This window comes from Rhinolophus ferrumequinum, chromosome 10 (genome assembly GCF_004115265.2).
Source record: "Rhinolophus ferrumequinum isolate MPI-CBG mRhiFer1 chromosome 10, mRhiFer1_v1.p, whole genome shotgun sequence".
NCBI classification, from domain to species: domain Eukaryota; kingdom Metazoa; phylum Chordata; class Mammalia; order Chiroptera; family Rhinolophidae; genus Rhinolophus; species Rhinolophus ferrumequinum.
Window position 1 is genome coordinate 86,101,742 of NC_046293.1, and position 15,106 is coordinate 86,116,847.

The 15,106-nt window shown below is 44.9% G+C and overlaps 1 protein-coding gene across 4 annotated transcripts in view; it reads right to left on the reverse strand.

Annotated features, from left to right (window-relative positions):
• GALNT8 (polypeptide N-acetylgalactosaminyltransferase 8) overlaps positions 1-15,106 on the reverse strand; it is an 83,644-nt gene that overhangs the window by 5,141 nt on the left and 63,397 nt on the right. For 2 of the 4 annotated variants that reach the window (XR_004424171.1, XR_004424170.1), the window contains exon 11: positions 10,874-11,055. Coding sequence is in view for 2 of the 4 variants with exons in the window: in XM_033117992.1 (XP_032973883.1) it covers positions 13,664-13,714 (51 nt within the window). In the remaining 2 variants the exon portion in view is untranslated. Of the gene's footprint in view, positions 1-10,873; positions 11,056-12,565; positions 13,715-15,106 lie in introns of those variants that run through there. The other 2 variants (XM_033117992.1, XM_033117988.1) reach the window with 1 other exon arrangement.

A 15,106-nucleotide genomic window follows, 5' to 3' on the forward strand; every position in this document is an offset into this window, starting at 1 on the left:
TCAGTCATAGACGTGTACAGTAAGTCAATGGCAGGATAATGTTCTGCGACTTTAAGTGAAACCAATTTTACCATAAGACTAGTTGATATAAACAAGAGTTAAGTTCCTGTGGCACCTCATCAGCGTTATAATGAAACAGTGTTATTCAGACATGCGCTGTAGTCTGAGTAATAAATAATCCTTCAATATAACCCCCTGAGGTTTACGGGATGTTTGTTACTAGAGCATAAACTGGACTCTCCTGACCAATACACCTACCTGCTTTCCTGCTTAGAAGATACATACAACACAGAGGTCATTAGGATTCTACTTTCTATGACTACAAGAAGAAAATTTAACATGGATCATGAAATTCATTTCAAAAGCTTAAATTTGACTACTTTTTTGTTCTTATTGTTGCTTACTTCTCCCCCTACCATATCATTTGGTAGAGATTTTCTCATGTGTTATATTGAATTAGTCTGAAGTTTTGTTCTTCCCTGTCCATTTTCTGACCTAACTCTGTACCACTAAAGTAACAAAAACCTGCTGTCTGATTCTGGTGTCCCATCTCCAACGGGACCATGGAGCTAAGTCTTCATGATAGAATGTAGTTAAGTACCTTTTGTTCATTAACTTTCTAATAAATATTAACTAAAGATAGTAATAGCTAATTATAAGCATTCAGTGAATGCTTACTGTATGCCAAGCACTTTTCTAAGAGTTGTGAGGTATTGGCTTTCCCTCACCTCCTTATAAAAATGAGAAAACTGAAGCACAGAGAAGTTAAATAACCCCCCATGTGGCAGAAGTATTGCGGATAAGAGCAGGTTTCAAATGCAAGCAATCTTTCTATCAGAGCTCGTGTTGTAGGCCCTCTGTTCCTCATTCCCAAACTGTGTTCTACACAATTCTAATTTACATCGTGTTAATAGATGTTACACACACACACACACACACACACACACACACACACTCCCAATTAAATGAGTTTGGGAAACTGATATTGTAACTGACTCGGAGGTTCCCGACAGACAGTAGAGTAAAGGCTGTTTTAAAAAGGCCCGGATACATGCCTTAACATTGTTTAACCCAATGTCTCCCAAATGGATTTAACCTTGGAACCCTATTGTTCACCTAACCTTATATTTTGAAAGATGTATGTGCTGTAGAACATAATTGGAGCAATTTAAGTTATAAAAGCCAAGCAGGAGCAGTGACAGTGAACATCACCCCACTTAACTGCATTATTTTGCTGATACTAGAATAGGACTTTAAAATGAGTAATGACTTCCCATGGTCCAGGCTACGGTGGTTGGAATCCAGATCACTTACTTCCTGTTCAGCATGATGTCTCTGCTCCGTGGGTTACAAATAGCGAACTCTTCCAGGATGAAGCAGATCAGAGAGAAGCCCAAGTTCCCACAGATTCCAATCATCATCAGGACAAGGACCGTGTCTTCTATCTTTACCCCCCGGCTTAGCATAGTATCTTTCACATAACAGATGCTCGTCATGTTCTTTGATGAGTAAAAATGAGGAACAGGAAGAGGATAAAGTAACCAGGGAGAAGAGATGAAGAGACCATGTAGCCCACGTAGAGAGAATGTTGGTTCTTAAGCAGGTGACATAAGAAATGCCCCAAGATCCAAAAGGCTGTCTCTTCACCTGCAGTAACGCCATTGTATTAAAGGTGCTGATGGAGTAAAAGCAAATCCTGTATAGCTGCATATGTGAACATGAGTGTGTGCGTGTGCGTGTGTGTGTGTGTGAGAGTGTGTGTGAGTGTGTGCAGGATGGCGAGGTTGAGTGATGGAAGGCAGGAGAGCTGGACAAGACAGAAAATCACGTCTAACTGAAGATATTGTCCCAAATAACAGGCATGAGATAAAGGGGTACCCAAAGCCAGTCCAGTCATGGAAGAACATAAAGAGCCATGACTTTTGTCGTGTGTCCTAAAACAATGGAGAAAATATTTTCCTGCCTCTTCCACCACTGGAGTGAAGTGGAAGTTCTTTGAATACGATCATGAAGAAATTGATCTGGAACCTTCGACAGAGTTTTGAAAAATTGTAGTTTCAGAGTTTATATCTATGGTTAATTTGGCTAAATGTGGAGTCCACAGGGTGCAAACTTCTCTCAGTTCTGAAAACAAATTAAAGGACTTTATGGTCAAGAATGGCAAAGCCTGGGATATTCTTTGCAAAGGAGAGCTTAAGGCAAATAAGTAAGTAAGTAAGTAAGTAAGTAAGTAAATAAATAAATAAATAAATAAATAAATAAATAAATAAATAAATAAAATCACTTTGCGTTAAAACAAAAGTAAAATGATTTTCGTTTTCCCCCAGAGAGAAGAAATTAGAGAAGGCTCTCTGTCGAGAAGGACAGGTCCTCAAAATTGGGTGGGACGACAAGGTCTCAAAGACATTTCCTGGAAGGCACTGCATGGGTGGGATGCAGAGGTGAGAACAGAGGTGCTGATGTCCACTTTTAGGCTCTTTTCTCTTCAGGCTTGAATTTCCCTCCCAGCCTTGGGGAACGAAGGCGCTGCTTCTGAAGAGAAGGAGGGGAGGTTCGGGAGGATCCTTGCAGCAAGAGGAGACTCCATGGGCACCCCTCACTCCCTTGCCCACCTTTGATGCAAATAGACAGGAGCAGTAGTGGGGAGGCTGGGGAAGCTTGTCCCCTGTTTCCATCCAAGGCATGTGTATCACCCGCTCCCCAAGTGCACTCCAGGCAGACAACCACTGTCCCTGGCCCAGGGAGTCTAAGTTGTACGTAGTTGTATGCGTCCCTTCCTGAGGAGCAAAGGGTGTGATTTTAATGTTCTGGCTCTTCTGCTTTACTGAGGTAATGAAATAGCTGGGCCTAAATAATGCAAACCTTCTGGTCCACTGATGGTAACTTCTCTCTTTTTTTAACTACAGATTCAAACTCACTGCTAGTAACAAATTATGTTTTATGGCCTTTTATGAATTATTCATCCCTCCTCCCAGTGCTCTCAGTAGTTGGAGAAGCCTGGCAATGGCCTGGTGTAAGGAGGACCTCATTTCCTCGCAGACACAATTGACAAAGGCCAGGCGGGCTCTGACCACGGCAGGCTGAGGATGCTGGCCTGGGCTGCGGGCTAGGGTCCCGGCATTCTGCTTCCCACAGAGCTGGACTTCCAGGACACCTGGAGATTGGGGGCCCGGGGGGATGTGAGGCAGGAGAGCGAAGGAAAATCCTGATGCATTTCTTCCGAGTCCTCACACTTCAGCCATTTCCTCTGAACAGGTCACAGCCTCACCAAGCACCCTTCACACACTTCCTTCCCCTCTGCGCACTCTTTTCTGAAATGTATGTGTTGTTTCCACTCAGACCTGAATCCAGGACAACGGCGAACCAGAGGACCAGTGTGTCGAGGGAGTGGGGGAGGGGTGCAGGGGAAAGGAGGGCAACGAGAGTGCAGCTCTGGTGAGAAAGGAGATTCTCAAATGCAGCCCCGTTTCTCTCTACTTACACTTCCTATCCAAGTGACCAAGGGACACGTGATAGTAATAACATTAATAAGGACTTTTTCGTGGTGCTTTACGGTTTGCAAAGGGTGGTCACACTGAAGCTGGAGTCAGGAGCCTGGCTTCCAGGCCTGCCACACCCACAGCCCATGTCACCACACTTCCCTGGGCCTCAGTTTCCTCTCCTGCACAGAGAAGAGTTTATAGGAGAGAACTCTGGGGTCTAAGAAATTATAACTCGAGTTCTAAAACCCTCAGATTCCGGATACCACTTCAGAGCGTCTCTAGGCATCTGTCTACTGATGAGCAGAAAGAACGGCATTGTCCCCAAGACTGACAGTGGCAGCGGTCTCCCACCGCAGCCCAGCTGTCACCCGCCAGCTCCTTCCCGCTGGGTGAGGACTGAGTTCTATGCCCTCCCTGTGGGCCCAGGACTTCACTCCGAGGCAATGCTGAGGACAGGTTATCAGCTACAGCAGACACAGCCACAGAGGCAGAGAGAGCCAGGATGCAAACACACTCACCACCCCAGGTGCCGTTTCCCTTCTAGTCAAAAGTATTCCCATTATATTCTATACTCGGAAGCGCTTATCTGAGGATAAGATGAGTGGCAGAAGGTGAAAGATCTTAGACTAACAACCAAAATATGGGAAGGTGACAATTACAGTGGAAGGTGTTTCCAACTGATTTATCATCTAAAAATCTCACAGTACTCTGAGTGTCCCATTTACGCCCGGATTTATTAATCTGAAAAGCCCAAATTAATTACTGCAGGCACTTCACAGTATCCCAGGCAATCGTGTAGGTAAGGATCTATAAGCCTTGAACTCCCCAAGCTGTGTTAACTGCAAAATAAATAGGCTTCCCCACCCATTTCTGGGTGAACTGAGCAGTATTTACGTTTGTATGGGCAGAGAACAAAACGAAGGATCCTTGAGGGGGCTGTCTCTCTACCCTTGCTCTTTCTTGTCATTGCCTGCTGTCCTCTGCCCATGCATCCTGGAGACGTGAGAGGAACTCATTCATTTATTCAACAAATAATCACTGAGCGTGTTCTGTGCACCAGCTCCTGTGTTAGGTGCTGGATATACAATGTGAAACAAAAGAGTCATGGCACCTGAACCCAAGGGCAGTCCAGTAGGGGGCGAAGTGATACATATGTACACACACGCCCACGCACACACGCACACACACGCACACACGCACACACACGCACACTGAGAGAGACACTCTCCAGCCAGCCCCTAGCTGTTCCAGCATTCACACCATCAGTCATTCACATCACCCCTGCTGAGGTCCCAGGTATCACAGAGAAGATGTGGAACATTTCCACGGAGACTTGCCCGATATGCCTGAATCATATAGAATTGTGCAATATGATAATAACAAATTGTTGTTTTAAGCCACCGGGTGTTGGGTACCTTGTTATGCAGCAGCAGATAACTGAAACCCTCAGAGAAGCCAAGTAACTCGCAGAAAGTCACTCAGCTGATCAGTTATGGAGTGGAGATTCAACCCCCGCTGAGCTCCTAGAACGGACTACCTTCTGGGAAAGGAGCAAGATATCAGAGCTCAGGGAGGCCCAGGGCTCCACTTATTCATCTGCTTTCTTGAATGCAGAACTAACCCTCTGAAGCTTCCTTTACACACACACACACACACACACACACACACACACACACACACACACAGAGAAACACCTGGGCATCATATTTCACTACCTCAACACCAGAAGTAAGTTCTTACAGGGAAAGGGTCTGCGTGTGGCCTTTCATTTCGGGAGAAAGCTTAGCTGATCAAAGAGTCAGCAGACCTCTGGAATGCCAGATCTGGCTGATGTACGCCATGCTCTAGCCATACTTTGCAGCACAGAGGAACCAGACATAAGGTTCCAATTTGAATTCCATTTCCATGAAAAAAAAATAATAACAACGACTTCCAGCCTCGTCCTGTGGTCCTTCCCAAAGCCAGGAAGGGGCCCTGCTCTAAGGAAGTACCCTGCATCCTCACAAAACAAATTCTTGCTCCCTTGTCAAAAATAGGGAGACCAAGAAGGGAGAAGTGCGTGCGCACAGAGGGCAGGCCTGATCCTGTCTAGAAACGCTGCCGTGGACATTCCTAGTTTCATCAGGTCAGGAATGGCAGAGAAAGGGGCAAAGTCACATTTTCCAAAGCACAGAAGAAGGTAGTTGCCATTTTTGACAGCTTTCTTGTGCCAGCTTCCACGTCCCACAATTGCTGAGGGAAATGTCACCCCTGTGAGTACCCTGGGTTTCCTTAAAGCCATGGATGGATTGGGAATAAGCAAATGGAATTTGTGCCCCAAATTATACAGGAGAACATAGAGAGGGGTGTGGATTAATTTACAAGGTCAGAGACAGTGTCTTATCCATCACTGCAGCCCTAATACCTAACTGGTGTGGCTGATAAATAATAGACATTCATTGTTTGTTGAATGAATGAAAAGCTGTTCTCCATACACCTGGCTTGATGTCAAGTTCCTAAATATTTCAGGAAGTAGATGATAGCTTGCTCCTTGTCCGGAATGCCTGTGATCTTCTGAGGAAGTGTGGGTACAATGAATGTGGGTCTCCTATGCCCACTGATAGAGCTCAAGCTCCTGGGAGATTATATGGAAAGAGTACAGGCCACCTCCCCAGATGCCACTCACCAGCTGTGCACCCCTAAGCACATTTCTTAACCTCTCTGAGCCTCAATGTTCTCATCTTTCAAATGAAGCTAACATCTCTCTTCTTCCCAATGTGAAGATATTTGGAATACTTTATATAAATTAGAAACTTAACTGTAATTCCTTCCTTTTGGCCTTGAGCTGCCACAACTCCAGCAATAAAACTTTGCCATAAAATATATAATCCTAGGTTTCTCCAGTCTTTGTCTTCCTTGCACCTCCCTGCCCTTGCAATCTGGCACACCTGGAAGCCTAGGCACACAGATGCGCTTTGGGATGTGAGGTGATACTGGAGTGCATCTGAGGGACTGATGAGAAGCAGATGCTAAGAGCCAAGTTTCCAGGTTCTCGATGGGCCAAAGGCAGCCCTGGGCTGGTGGAAGGATTCAATGACATACAGCAAGAGCATCACTCACCCTGGTTTGTAATGGGAGAAAGCTTTAAAAATATACCCCAGAGCTGATTACTTGTTCTGACCACTTACTGCTGCTCTAGAGGTCTCTCCATTAGTCTCCTGCCAGGGGTGTGCTAGAGCTCAGAGCTCACAGGAGCTGACGACTGAATTTTGAGGAATTTTACCAGCCTGTTGTAGTTTGAAATTGGCCATGGTGAGAGCAGTTACACCATAGAAATCAGCAAACATTACAAACCAGGACCTTTCCTCGCCCCCCCACCCCCACCCCCACAAGAGCTTTTACCACCATTCCACTCATCCCAACCTTCCTGTGGACTATTCTCCACCCACAATCAGAGTAATTTAAAAATGTGCATCCAGGTGGGTCATTTGCTTGCTTCAAAGACTCGCATCGCCTCCCATCACACTAAGTACAAAGTTGGAACTCCCAACTTTGGTCCACATCATCCCACGTGATCCGGCTATCGCTAGTGCCAGATCGGCTTCAGCCACACTGTCCTTCTCATAGCTCCTGGGCTCTGAGTGCTGTCTGTGTCCTCAGGCCTTGCACTTGTTTCTTCAACCTGGACCAACCCCCACACCCCGATATGTCTGCCGAGGTCACTCTCACTTTTCTCCACTTAATTGTCATCTCTTGGAGAAGCCTCTCTGACTTCTCTATCTAAACAGCATCCTCCACCTACCCTGGCTGCTGCTCTATTCTTCTTCATAAAACTTATCACCACCTGACATAATATACATTTGTTTTTTTCTGTAAGAGCATTATTGAGCTATAATTCACAAACCATACAATTCACCCATTTAAAGTGTACAACACAGTGATTTTTAGTATATGCAGAGTTGTGCAACCTTCACAACAATCAATTTTAGAACATTTTCATCACCTCCAGAAGAAACCCCATTTAGCTATCACCTCGAAAGCCTCCCCTAGCACCCCTCCTCCATTTCCCACCAGCCCCTGGAAACCACTAACCTACTTTCTGTCTCTATGGATTTGCTTATTCTGGACATTTCACATAAATGGAATCATATAATGTGTGGTCTTTTGTGACTGGTTTCTCTCACTTAGCATAATATTTTCAAGGTTCATGTATGCTGCAGAACGTATCAAGATGCATTCCTTTTTGTGGCCAAATAGCATTTCATCACAAGGATATATCACATTTTATTTATCCACTCATCAGTTGATGGAAAATCGGGCTGTTTCTACCTTTTGGGTCTTATAAATAAAGCTGCTATGAGCACTTTTTGTGTACATTTTCCCATTTCTTTTGGGTACATACCTAGGAATAGACTTTTTCTAGGTTCTGGGCTAATCCCCAACCTCTTAGCCACCCACTCACCCAAGAGCAGGCCCTCTGCAATTTCATGTTCTCACTCTGAAGCAGAAGCCTGCAGCCCTCTCTCCCTCATGAAGAGCAAGAATAGCTTGCGGCTGAATAAAAGCTCTGAGTCCTGAGCCGCAATCATTATTTCACTTTAACTTGTCATGTCTTTTCTTTCAAATGACCCCCATTTATCACTCTCTGCAGCCTGACCCTCAGCCCTCTCTGCTAATGACCCGTCTTGGACATCTTCAGAGAGAGCCTTGCCTTCCAGGCCACCATTAGAGCCTCCCCCAGGCAGCCCCCAGCCCTCAGCTCTCAGAGTTCATTACCCAGCCTGCTGCAGCTCTCACCAACTGGACGCTTAATGGAGATGTATCTCTCCCCCGGGATGGCTCTAAAAGCAGCACACATCAGTTAATAGTTTCTTCCTGATGTTTTTTTTCAAAGATAGGGCTTGAACTGGTGAAAGGGAGAGGAAATAATCATATTATGTCTTTAAAAAAACTGAAAAAATAACTTATTCTAATAAAATCATCATCCCTGAAATATGCAGGAAGGGAGGTGAAATTTTTTCATTCCTAATTCAGATCCCATCATCAGGTAGGGAGAGAGGGGACAAGGAACTCGAAGTGGATTGGAAAGGCATAAGGACCCTAACAGTTGGAATAAACAAAGTTCTTATCTCATTACAAACATTTACATTAGTGTTCCCTCTACTTTCTGTTCAATTCATTTGCATACTCAGTTGCACACACTTGAATTAGTCTGGAACGTTCTCTTAATTCTATTTAATTCTCCTTTAGATGACCTATGTTGCTTTAGTTATTCCTCTAAATTATCTTTCTCTGATTTAATCCACTCCACTCCCATTTTTCACTCTTGATTCAGCTCCCCCTATAATCCTCAATGAAGGGAATTAGTGTGTGTGAGTTGAGGATGGTTGGGGGCAGAGGGGTGCAATTAGTTGGAAAAGAGGCAGCTAAGGAAGATGAGGAAGGCTGGGGACACTGGTAGCACAGCCAGAAGCAGCGCTCCCTCTGTCAGACTAAGAGCTCTTTCCTAAGGGTGCCGAGGCTAATGGATTATTTTCTTTTGAAATATGTTTTACTGATACTAATGGACTATTTCTTATGGATATTGTTTCCTGATACACTCTAAAATAAACCATGAAGGAGAACTGCTCTCACAAGCCACAATTTACATTTCCTTCCTGAAGTATTTGTCATTTTCTAAGGTACTCTTTGCTGTGTACTCAACCCACTTTCAACACTTACCGTGTACAAGACACTGTTCTCAGCACTAGCACTTACGTATCTAATTTAATTCTAGAAACAATTTTATCTTTATAGTAGGACAGTCAGAAGGATTGATCAGGTGTTCCATAAACCATTTCCTTTTTCGCCTGGACACACAGCTAAACTACATTCCCCAGCTTCCTTTGCAATTGATTCAATGCAGTCATGTGACTGGGTTTTGCCCAATGAAATGTGGGCAAAAGGGATGTGGGTCAATTCCTGTTCTGGCCCATAAAACTACACAAACCTTAACAATCCCTCTCCTTTTCCCCTTCTTTTGGTCAAAGGAGGAGGACGGTGACGACTGTGGGTGCAGAGGGCTTAGGGAGCCACAAGGCAGCTCCTGAGCCTCTGAGTCACAAGTCAGAAGAGCCACTGGACCAGCGACACCTGTGCTGGATGGTTGTGTAAGACAAAGTTTTATTGCGTTAAACTACTAAAATTGTGGTTATAGCAGTTAACCTACCCTGTCCAATATATCCCCATCCTACAGATCATGGAATTCAGACTCAATGAATGTATGTGCCGTAGCTATTCAGCGGCAGAGCTGGGATTCACAGACGGGTTTTCTGACTAACATTAGTGCTTTAGCCACTACACCACAGCTGCCCAGAATCCCTTCTGCTACTATCTTCACAAAAGCAACAAATCTGCTGAGGCAAGCAATCATTTTATACAAATGCTTTTACAGTTCATTGATGCTGTCCTAATTAGGACCTTAATTAAGATGGCTCTGGGGAAAACCAGACTAAAACAGGGAGGTAATCAGGGCCAGGTCCTGGGCAGGTATGGGGAGAGATGCTCCAAAGTCACCTCTGAGAACCTCAAAACAGCCTTAGCCAACAGGCGGCAGCATGGTTAGCCTAGAGAGGTTGTCAGCAAGGGTAGAAAATTGCTACACTGTGCTCACATTAGAAAAAGGTAGACCACGCGTGGCTCCTGGAAGGAAGGAAGGAAGCCCCACACATGCCCATAAGAATTCTTGGAAAGTCAATCTGCATAGCCAGCAAATCAGCCCACCATCACTCTGTTGAAATTTTTCAGTTGCTTCCCAGGGGCGACGGCATAAAGTCCACACAAACTGCACACAAAGTCCACCGTAATCTACGCATCTCACCTCTTCAGCCTCAGCTTTCTTAAGGTTGGCACAGGAAGAGTGGGGAAAAGTACCTTATGCTTGAGCAATTTAGACTATCTCACCTCCCAGGGCACACCACACTGCCCAGGTCTTTGCAATGCTGTTCCTTCTGCACAGTCCCCCGCCCCTAGTCCCAGCCCCTTTAAAGCTCAGGTCACGTGCCATCTCTTTCTCTCCAGTCTGGGTTGATGCTCCTCTTCTGTACCCCCATCCCCCATTTCCTGTGCACACCAACATTATAGTGTTGCTCAGACTGCATTACAGTAGCTCATTCTGCCTCCTGCCAGACTATGTTGTGTGTAGCTTTGATTTCCTAGCACCCAGCAGAGCACGTAAAACATAGTATGAGCTCAGTAAATGCTGGTAAGTGCATGAGTAGATGACTGAATAAACAGAATCCTAAAGAAAAGTCACTTGGCACCATAGTAGCCAGAATAATGCCTCTCCCAAGCTGTCCCCATCCGAATCTCTGTACCCTGTAACTGTGTTATGTTACATGGCAAAATGGAGTGAAGGTTTCTAATCAACCGACCTTAAGACAGAGAGATGATCCTGGAGTATCCAGATGGGCCCAATGTAATCACAGGATCCTTCAAAGGTAAAAGAGAGAGGCAGTGGCAGAGTGATGCAATGGGAGAGAGACTTGACCAGCCACCACTGACTTCAAAGATGGAAGAAAACCACAAGCCGAGGAATCCAGGCAGCCTCTAGAAGCTGGAAAAGACAAAAACAGAAACAAAATAAACGAATAGAAAAGCACGGATTTTCCCCCTAGAACTTCTAGAACACAGCCTTGCCAACACCTTGATTTTAGCCCAGTTAGAGACATTTCAGACCTCTAACCTCCAGACTGTAAAATAATGTTATTTATGTTGTTCTCAGCCACTCTTGGTGGTAATTTGAAGAAACCAATACAGGCACTTTTAAACTGCATACAAATAAGTTCCAGAAGAGAAAACTGCTATTCATTCTTCCACGGTAATTAAACATCGTCCATGCACAAAGCGCTATGCTAAGGTCTGAAGGGATAGGTGGATCAATGGGAACAAATCCTGACCTTGGGGGTCTATCCTTCCAAGGAATTGGGGGGTGGGGAGGGCTGGATCAAATGATGACCTGCCACTACAAGACACTAGAAAGCACTCAAAGAGGGAGGGAGCTACAATTAGGAGGGAAATAGAACTGGAACCTATAGCTGAGCAGATCTCTCCTTGCCAAAGCCAAGCATAGGAAATCTGCCTGTGGTCACTTGCCATGGTACAGGAAGGGGCCTTTGAAGGCAGCCGTGCAAAGTATGCTCTGGACCAGAGTGCCCAGGGAACATCCGTGTAACACACATGTAGTTTTCTACATATGGAAAAGAGCTGTCCTTGGTGACAAATCTGTGTAAGAAAAGGGAATGAGAATAACAGAATGCTAAGGCCAGAAGTCACTCTTGTCCAATTCCCATATTCAACAGATGAAATGATCACGTCTCCGAGAGGGAAATACCACCGTCGGTTTGAAGTCTTCTTTGGCTCTCACCAGGCAGGTTTAATCTTCCTCCCACAGCCACGTTCCTTCAGCCCCCAACTCACATCTCTACGGCAGTACTCACTGCAGTTGCCACAGTGTGGATGTGGCTGCCTGATGCCATTGCACTATCTATTTCTTGAACACAGGGGCTAAATCTTATCCATTTCTTTTCCATTCCCTTAACAGTGATTAACACATGATCATTGAAAAATAAATGTTTGTTGAATGTATTTATGTAAGATCGTGACAGGGAAAGTCAGATAAGCAGAGACTTCCAAATTAAGGTACCAGAGAAATGAAAGAGGTTAGTAGCAATTTTTCTTTCAAAATATTGATTACTTTTATAGTCTAAAAGAAAGTTGTGTTTTAATCAAAGTGATTCAAATCCACGTTTTTCTGTTTCTTTCAAAGTCTATATTTTTCTATTCTTCTATACTCTTGGAAACCCAAATTGTAGTCCTCATGCAGCCATTTACCACGTGTGACTGTGGGCTGGTATGTTAATCTCTGAGTGCCTGAGTTTCCTCATATGGAAAGTAAAGATGATAATGCCTATTATGTCAGATTGTTAGGCAGATGCAGATAGTATTTGCACAGGCTCCAATGCCCAGCACATAGTAGATGCTCAATAAATGCTAACTCACTGAGCACCCTCCCAATGAGAGGACACGCCTTTGCCCTCAGTGGGGAAGCACTGACCCCATCATTACAGCTTCGGCCCTTTGGGCTCCCTCTCACCCCACCCTGGGAGAACAGAGCTCTGTTTTTCCTAACGTGCCTCTGTCTGCCTTCTTTGTCCTCAGAACAGCAGGCACCCTGTGCTGGGCTGGTAGTCTGAGGGGGTCTGCTCCACCCCAAACCTGTGCCTGCAAGAAACACACAGACACCATTGTTCTAGAGAGGTATTTTCCAAAGCCTGTACTAGTAACTTCTGTCTTTTGACAGATGACTTTTCTAAATCCTTGAATAACAGACTAGTGAAAAATGCTGGATTTCTATACAAAATACTAAACTTAAAAAAAAAATCAGGCTACCACTGTATGTAAGCTATGGTCCTAATTTTATGTAATGTATAAACATAGCCAGACACAGATTCAAAGAAAGAAAGAGAGAAGGAAATAAAGAGAAATTTGTAACTATTACCTCAAAGTGGTAAGATCACACATGTGATTTGTGTTTGTTTATTATTTATTTATTTTTGCCTTTATATGTTTTGGAAATGTTTACAGTGGAAGATAAAACGTAAGTAAGTATTCATTTGTTTCTCTCCACATTCCTTGGGGAGACAGCATTACGGAAGACATTTTTGATGACTGCTGTGTTCCTTTAGGTTCAACCCTGTCTCTGTCCCAGGGCTTGCCCTCCTCTCTTCCTTGCCCTTTCAGTCCATCCAGGCAAAGTTATTTTTGGCTCTCTTTGCTCCCAGTTCTCTGTTTACTTGTGGCCACATCCTTGGGACAGTCTCAGGCCTCTGGAGCAGAGAGAGTCCATGTCTCCTCACTCACCTCCTCAAATCCCACTTTGGTCAGGAAGCCTTCTAAGCCTGAGGTGTGACCCGAAAACCTTCTCCACACCCCTGTTAGCGCACCCCTGTTAGACCATCCCTGATTTCCAGTGATCCTGCTTCCCTTTCTGCACCATTCAAGTTGATAAGACAGATGCATAGAAATGAAAGTTAGGACTGAAGGTGGGAAGAGTGTGAAAATGGATGAAAACCATAAAATTGGAAAGACGAAGTTTGCATAACTTGGTGTTTCTAGGCCATCCAGCAGCTGTGAAGTCTCAAAAGGCAACAACAGAAAGGGCTTCAAATGGCCCTTTTTCTCTGAGCGCTGTCGGAGGAGGCACGAGAAGGTGTCTGAAAGAGAAGAAACAGGGTGTCTCTTCTGTAAGGACACACACTCTCCAAAGAAAAACACTGTGTTACAAGGTCCCCTCCAGACCCAAGAGGAAACGCCCAGTCTCAAGGTAAACGGAGCTGTCACCCCTGCAGGGATTTATTTACCTGGAATTTTCTATTCATGGATGTAGCTTCTCTCTCTCTCTCTCCCTCTCCCCCATCTTTAATACACTGTGTTTTAGAATTTAGTGGTGACTTTAGAACAACTTGCATCCCCTGATCTAGAGGCCCATTTATAACCACAAATAGCCAGCGTGTGGTGACAGAGTTGAAGGTATTACTTATTAAAATAACATTATAAGAGAATCCTTGATTCACTCCAAAGTTTTCTCTTTTAAAATGGGATATTTGTCTCCCTTCTTGTTCCTATTTCAGGGAAAAGAACTGCCAAATGGAGTGTTTCCATATTTGACTTGAAAGGGGGCGGGGGAGGGGTAGAAGTTGATCCTTGTTAAAACACTGGTGCCAACAGTTGGCCTGCAATAAGTGTTCACAGCCAGATTTTCGAATTCCAGCAACCAGGAGCCCAAAATGAAAAGACTCCTACAAATCCCTCTGTCTGAGGCCTCTGGCCAAGATGAGCCAGAATCTTTGATCTTGTCTGGAGCCAAAAAGACCTACGGTTGGGGGGGAGACAGACTAGAGTGCTGGCAGAGAGCTCGCTGGGTACCTTACTGAAAGCGTGTCTGAGATGAAGTCTGTCCACTGCTGGATTTGCCAGACCGCTCCCATCTAGGGCCAGGGCAAGCTGGATTTCATAACAGTTGCCTGTTTATTCTACCATATTGCGTTCAGGGAGTAACTGGCCAACTGGTCGCTTTGCCCAAAGAGACCCAACCTGACCACAGCCACCCTCCCCCTGGGGCCTCAGCTGCTTCCTTAAAAACCTCCCTTCCTTGTCTTCTGGATGGAACTGGCCCTGGACTGCTTTTATTTTTCCAAACCCCTCTATACATAAACAGGATGTTTGGAAAAACTCAAGATGGCCAGGGATCTGCTGTGTTGGCCGTTGAGTCTCACTTGGACAGCAGTTCTGGGCGGCCTCAGTGGAATGGCTTCTGCCCAGGCTCTGGATATTGCCCTAAACTGATGGAGCGCTCTCTCTCTCTCAATCTCTCTCTCTCTCTCTCTCTCTCTCTCTCTCTCTCTCTCTCTCTTCAACCCCTCCCTCTCTCTCTAAGAGAATTTGGCTATAAAGAGTTCACAGTAGTAGGGGTAAAGCAGAAGAGACGCCTTCACTTTTTAGGGGTGTTTCCTATTAGGGTGTAAAGAAATCTTCTCTGCTCACAAGGGCTTTAATGGAGAAAGGTGAGTCTCATGGGTAGGACGTTACTCTGTTTACTGAGCTGT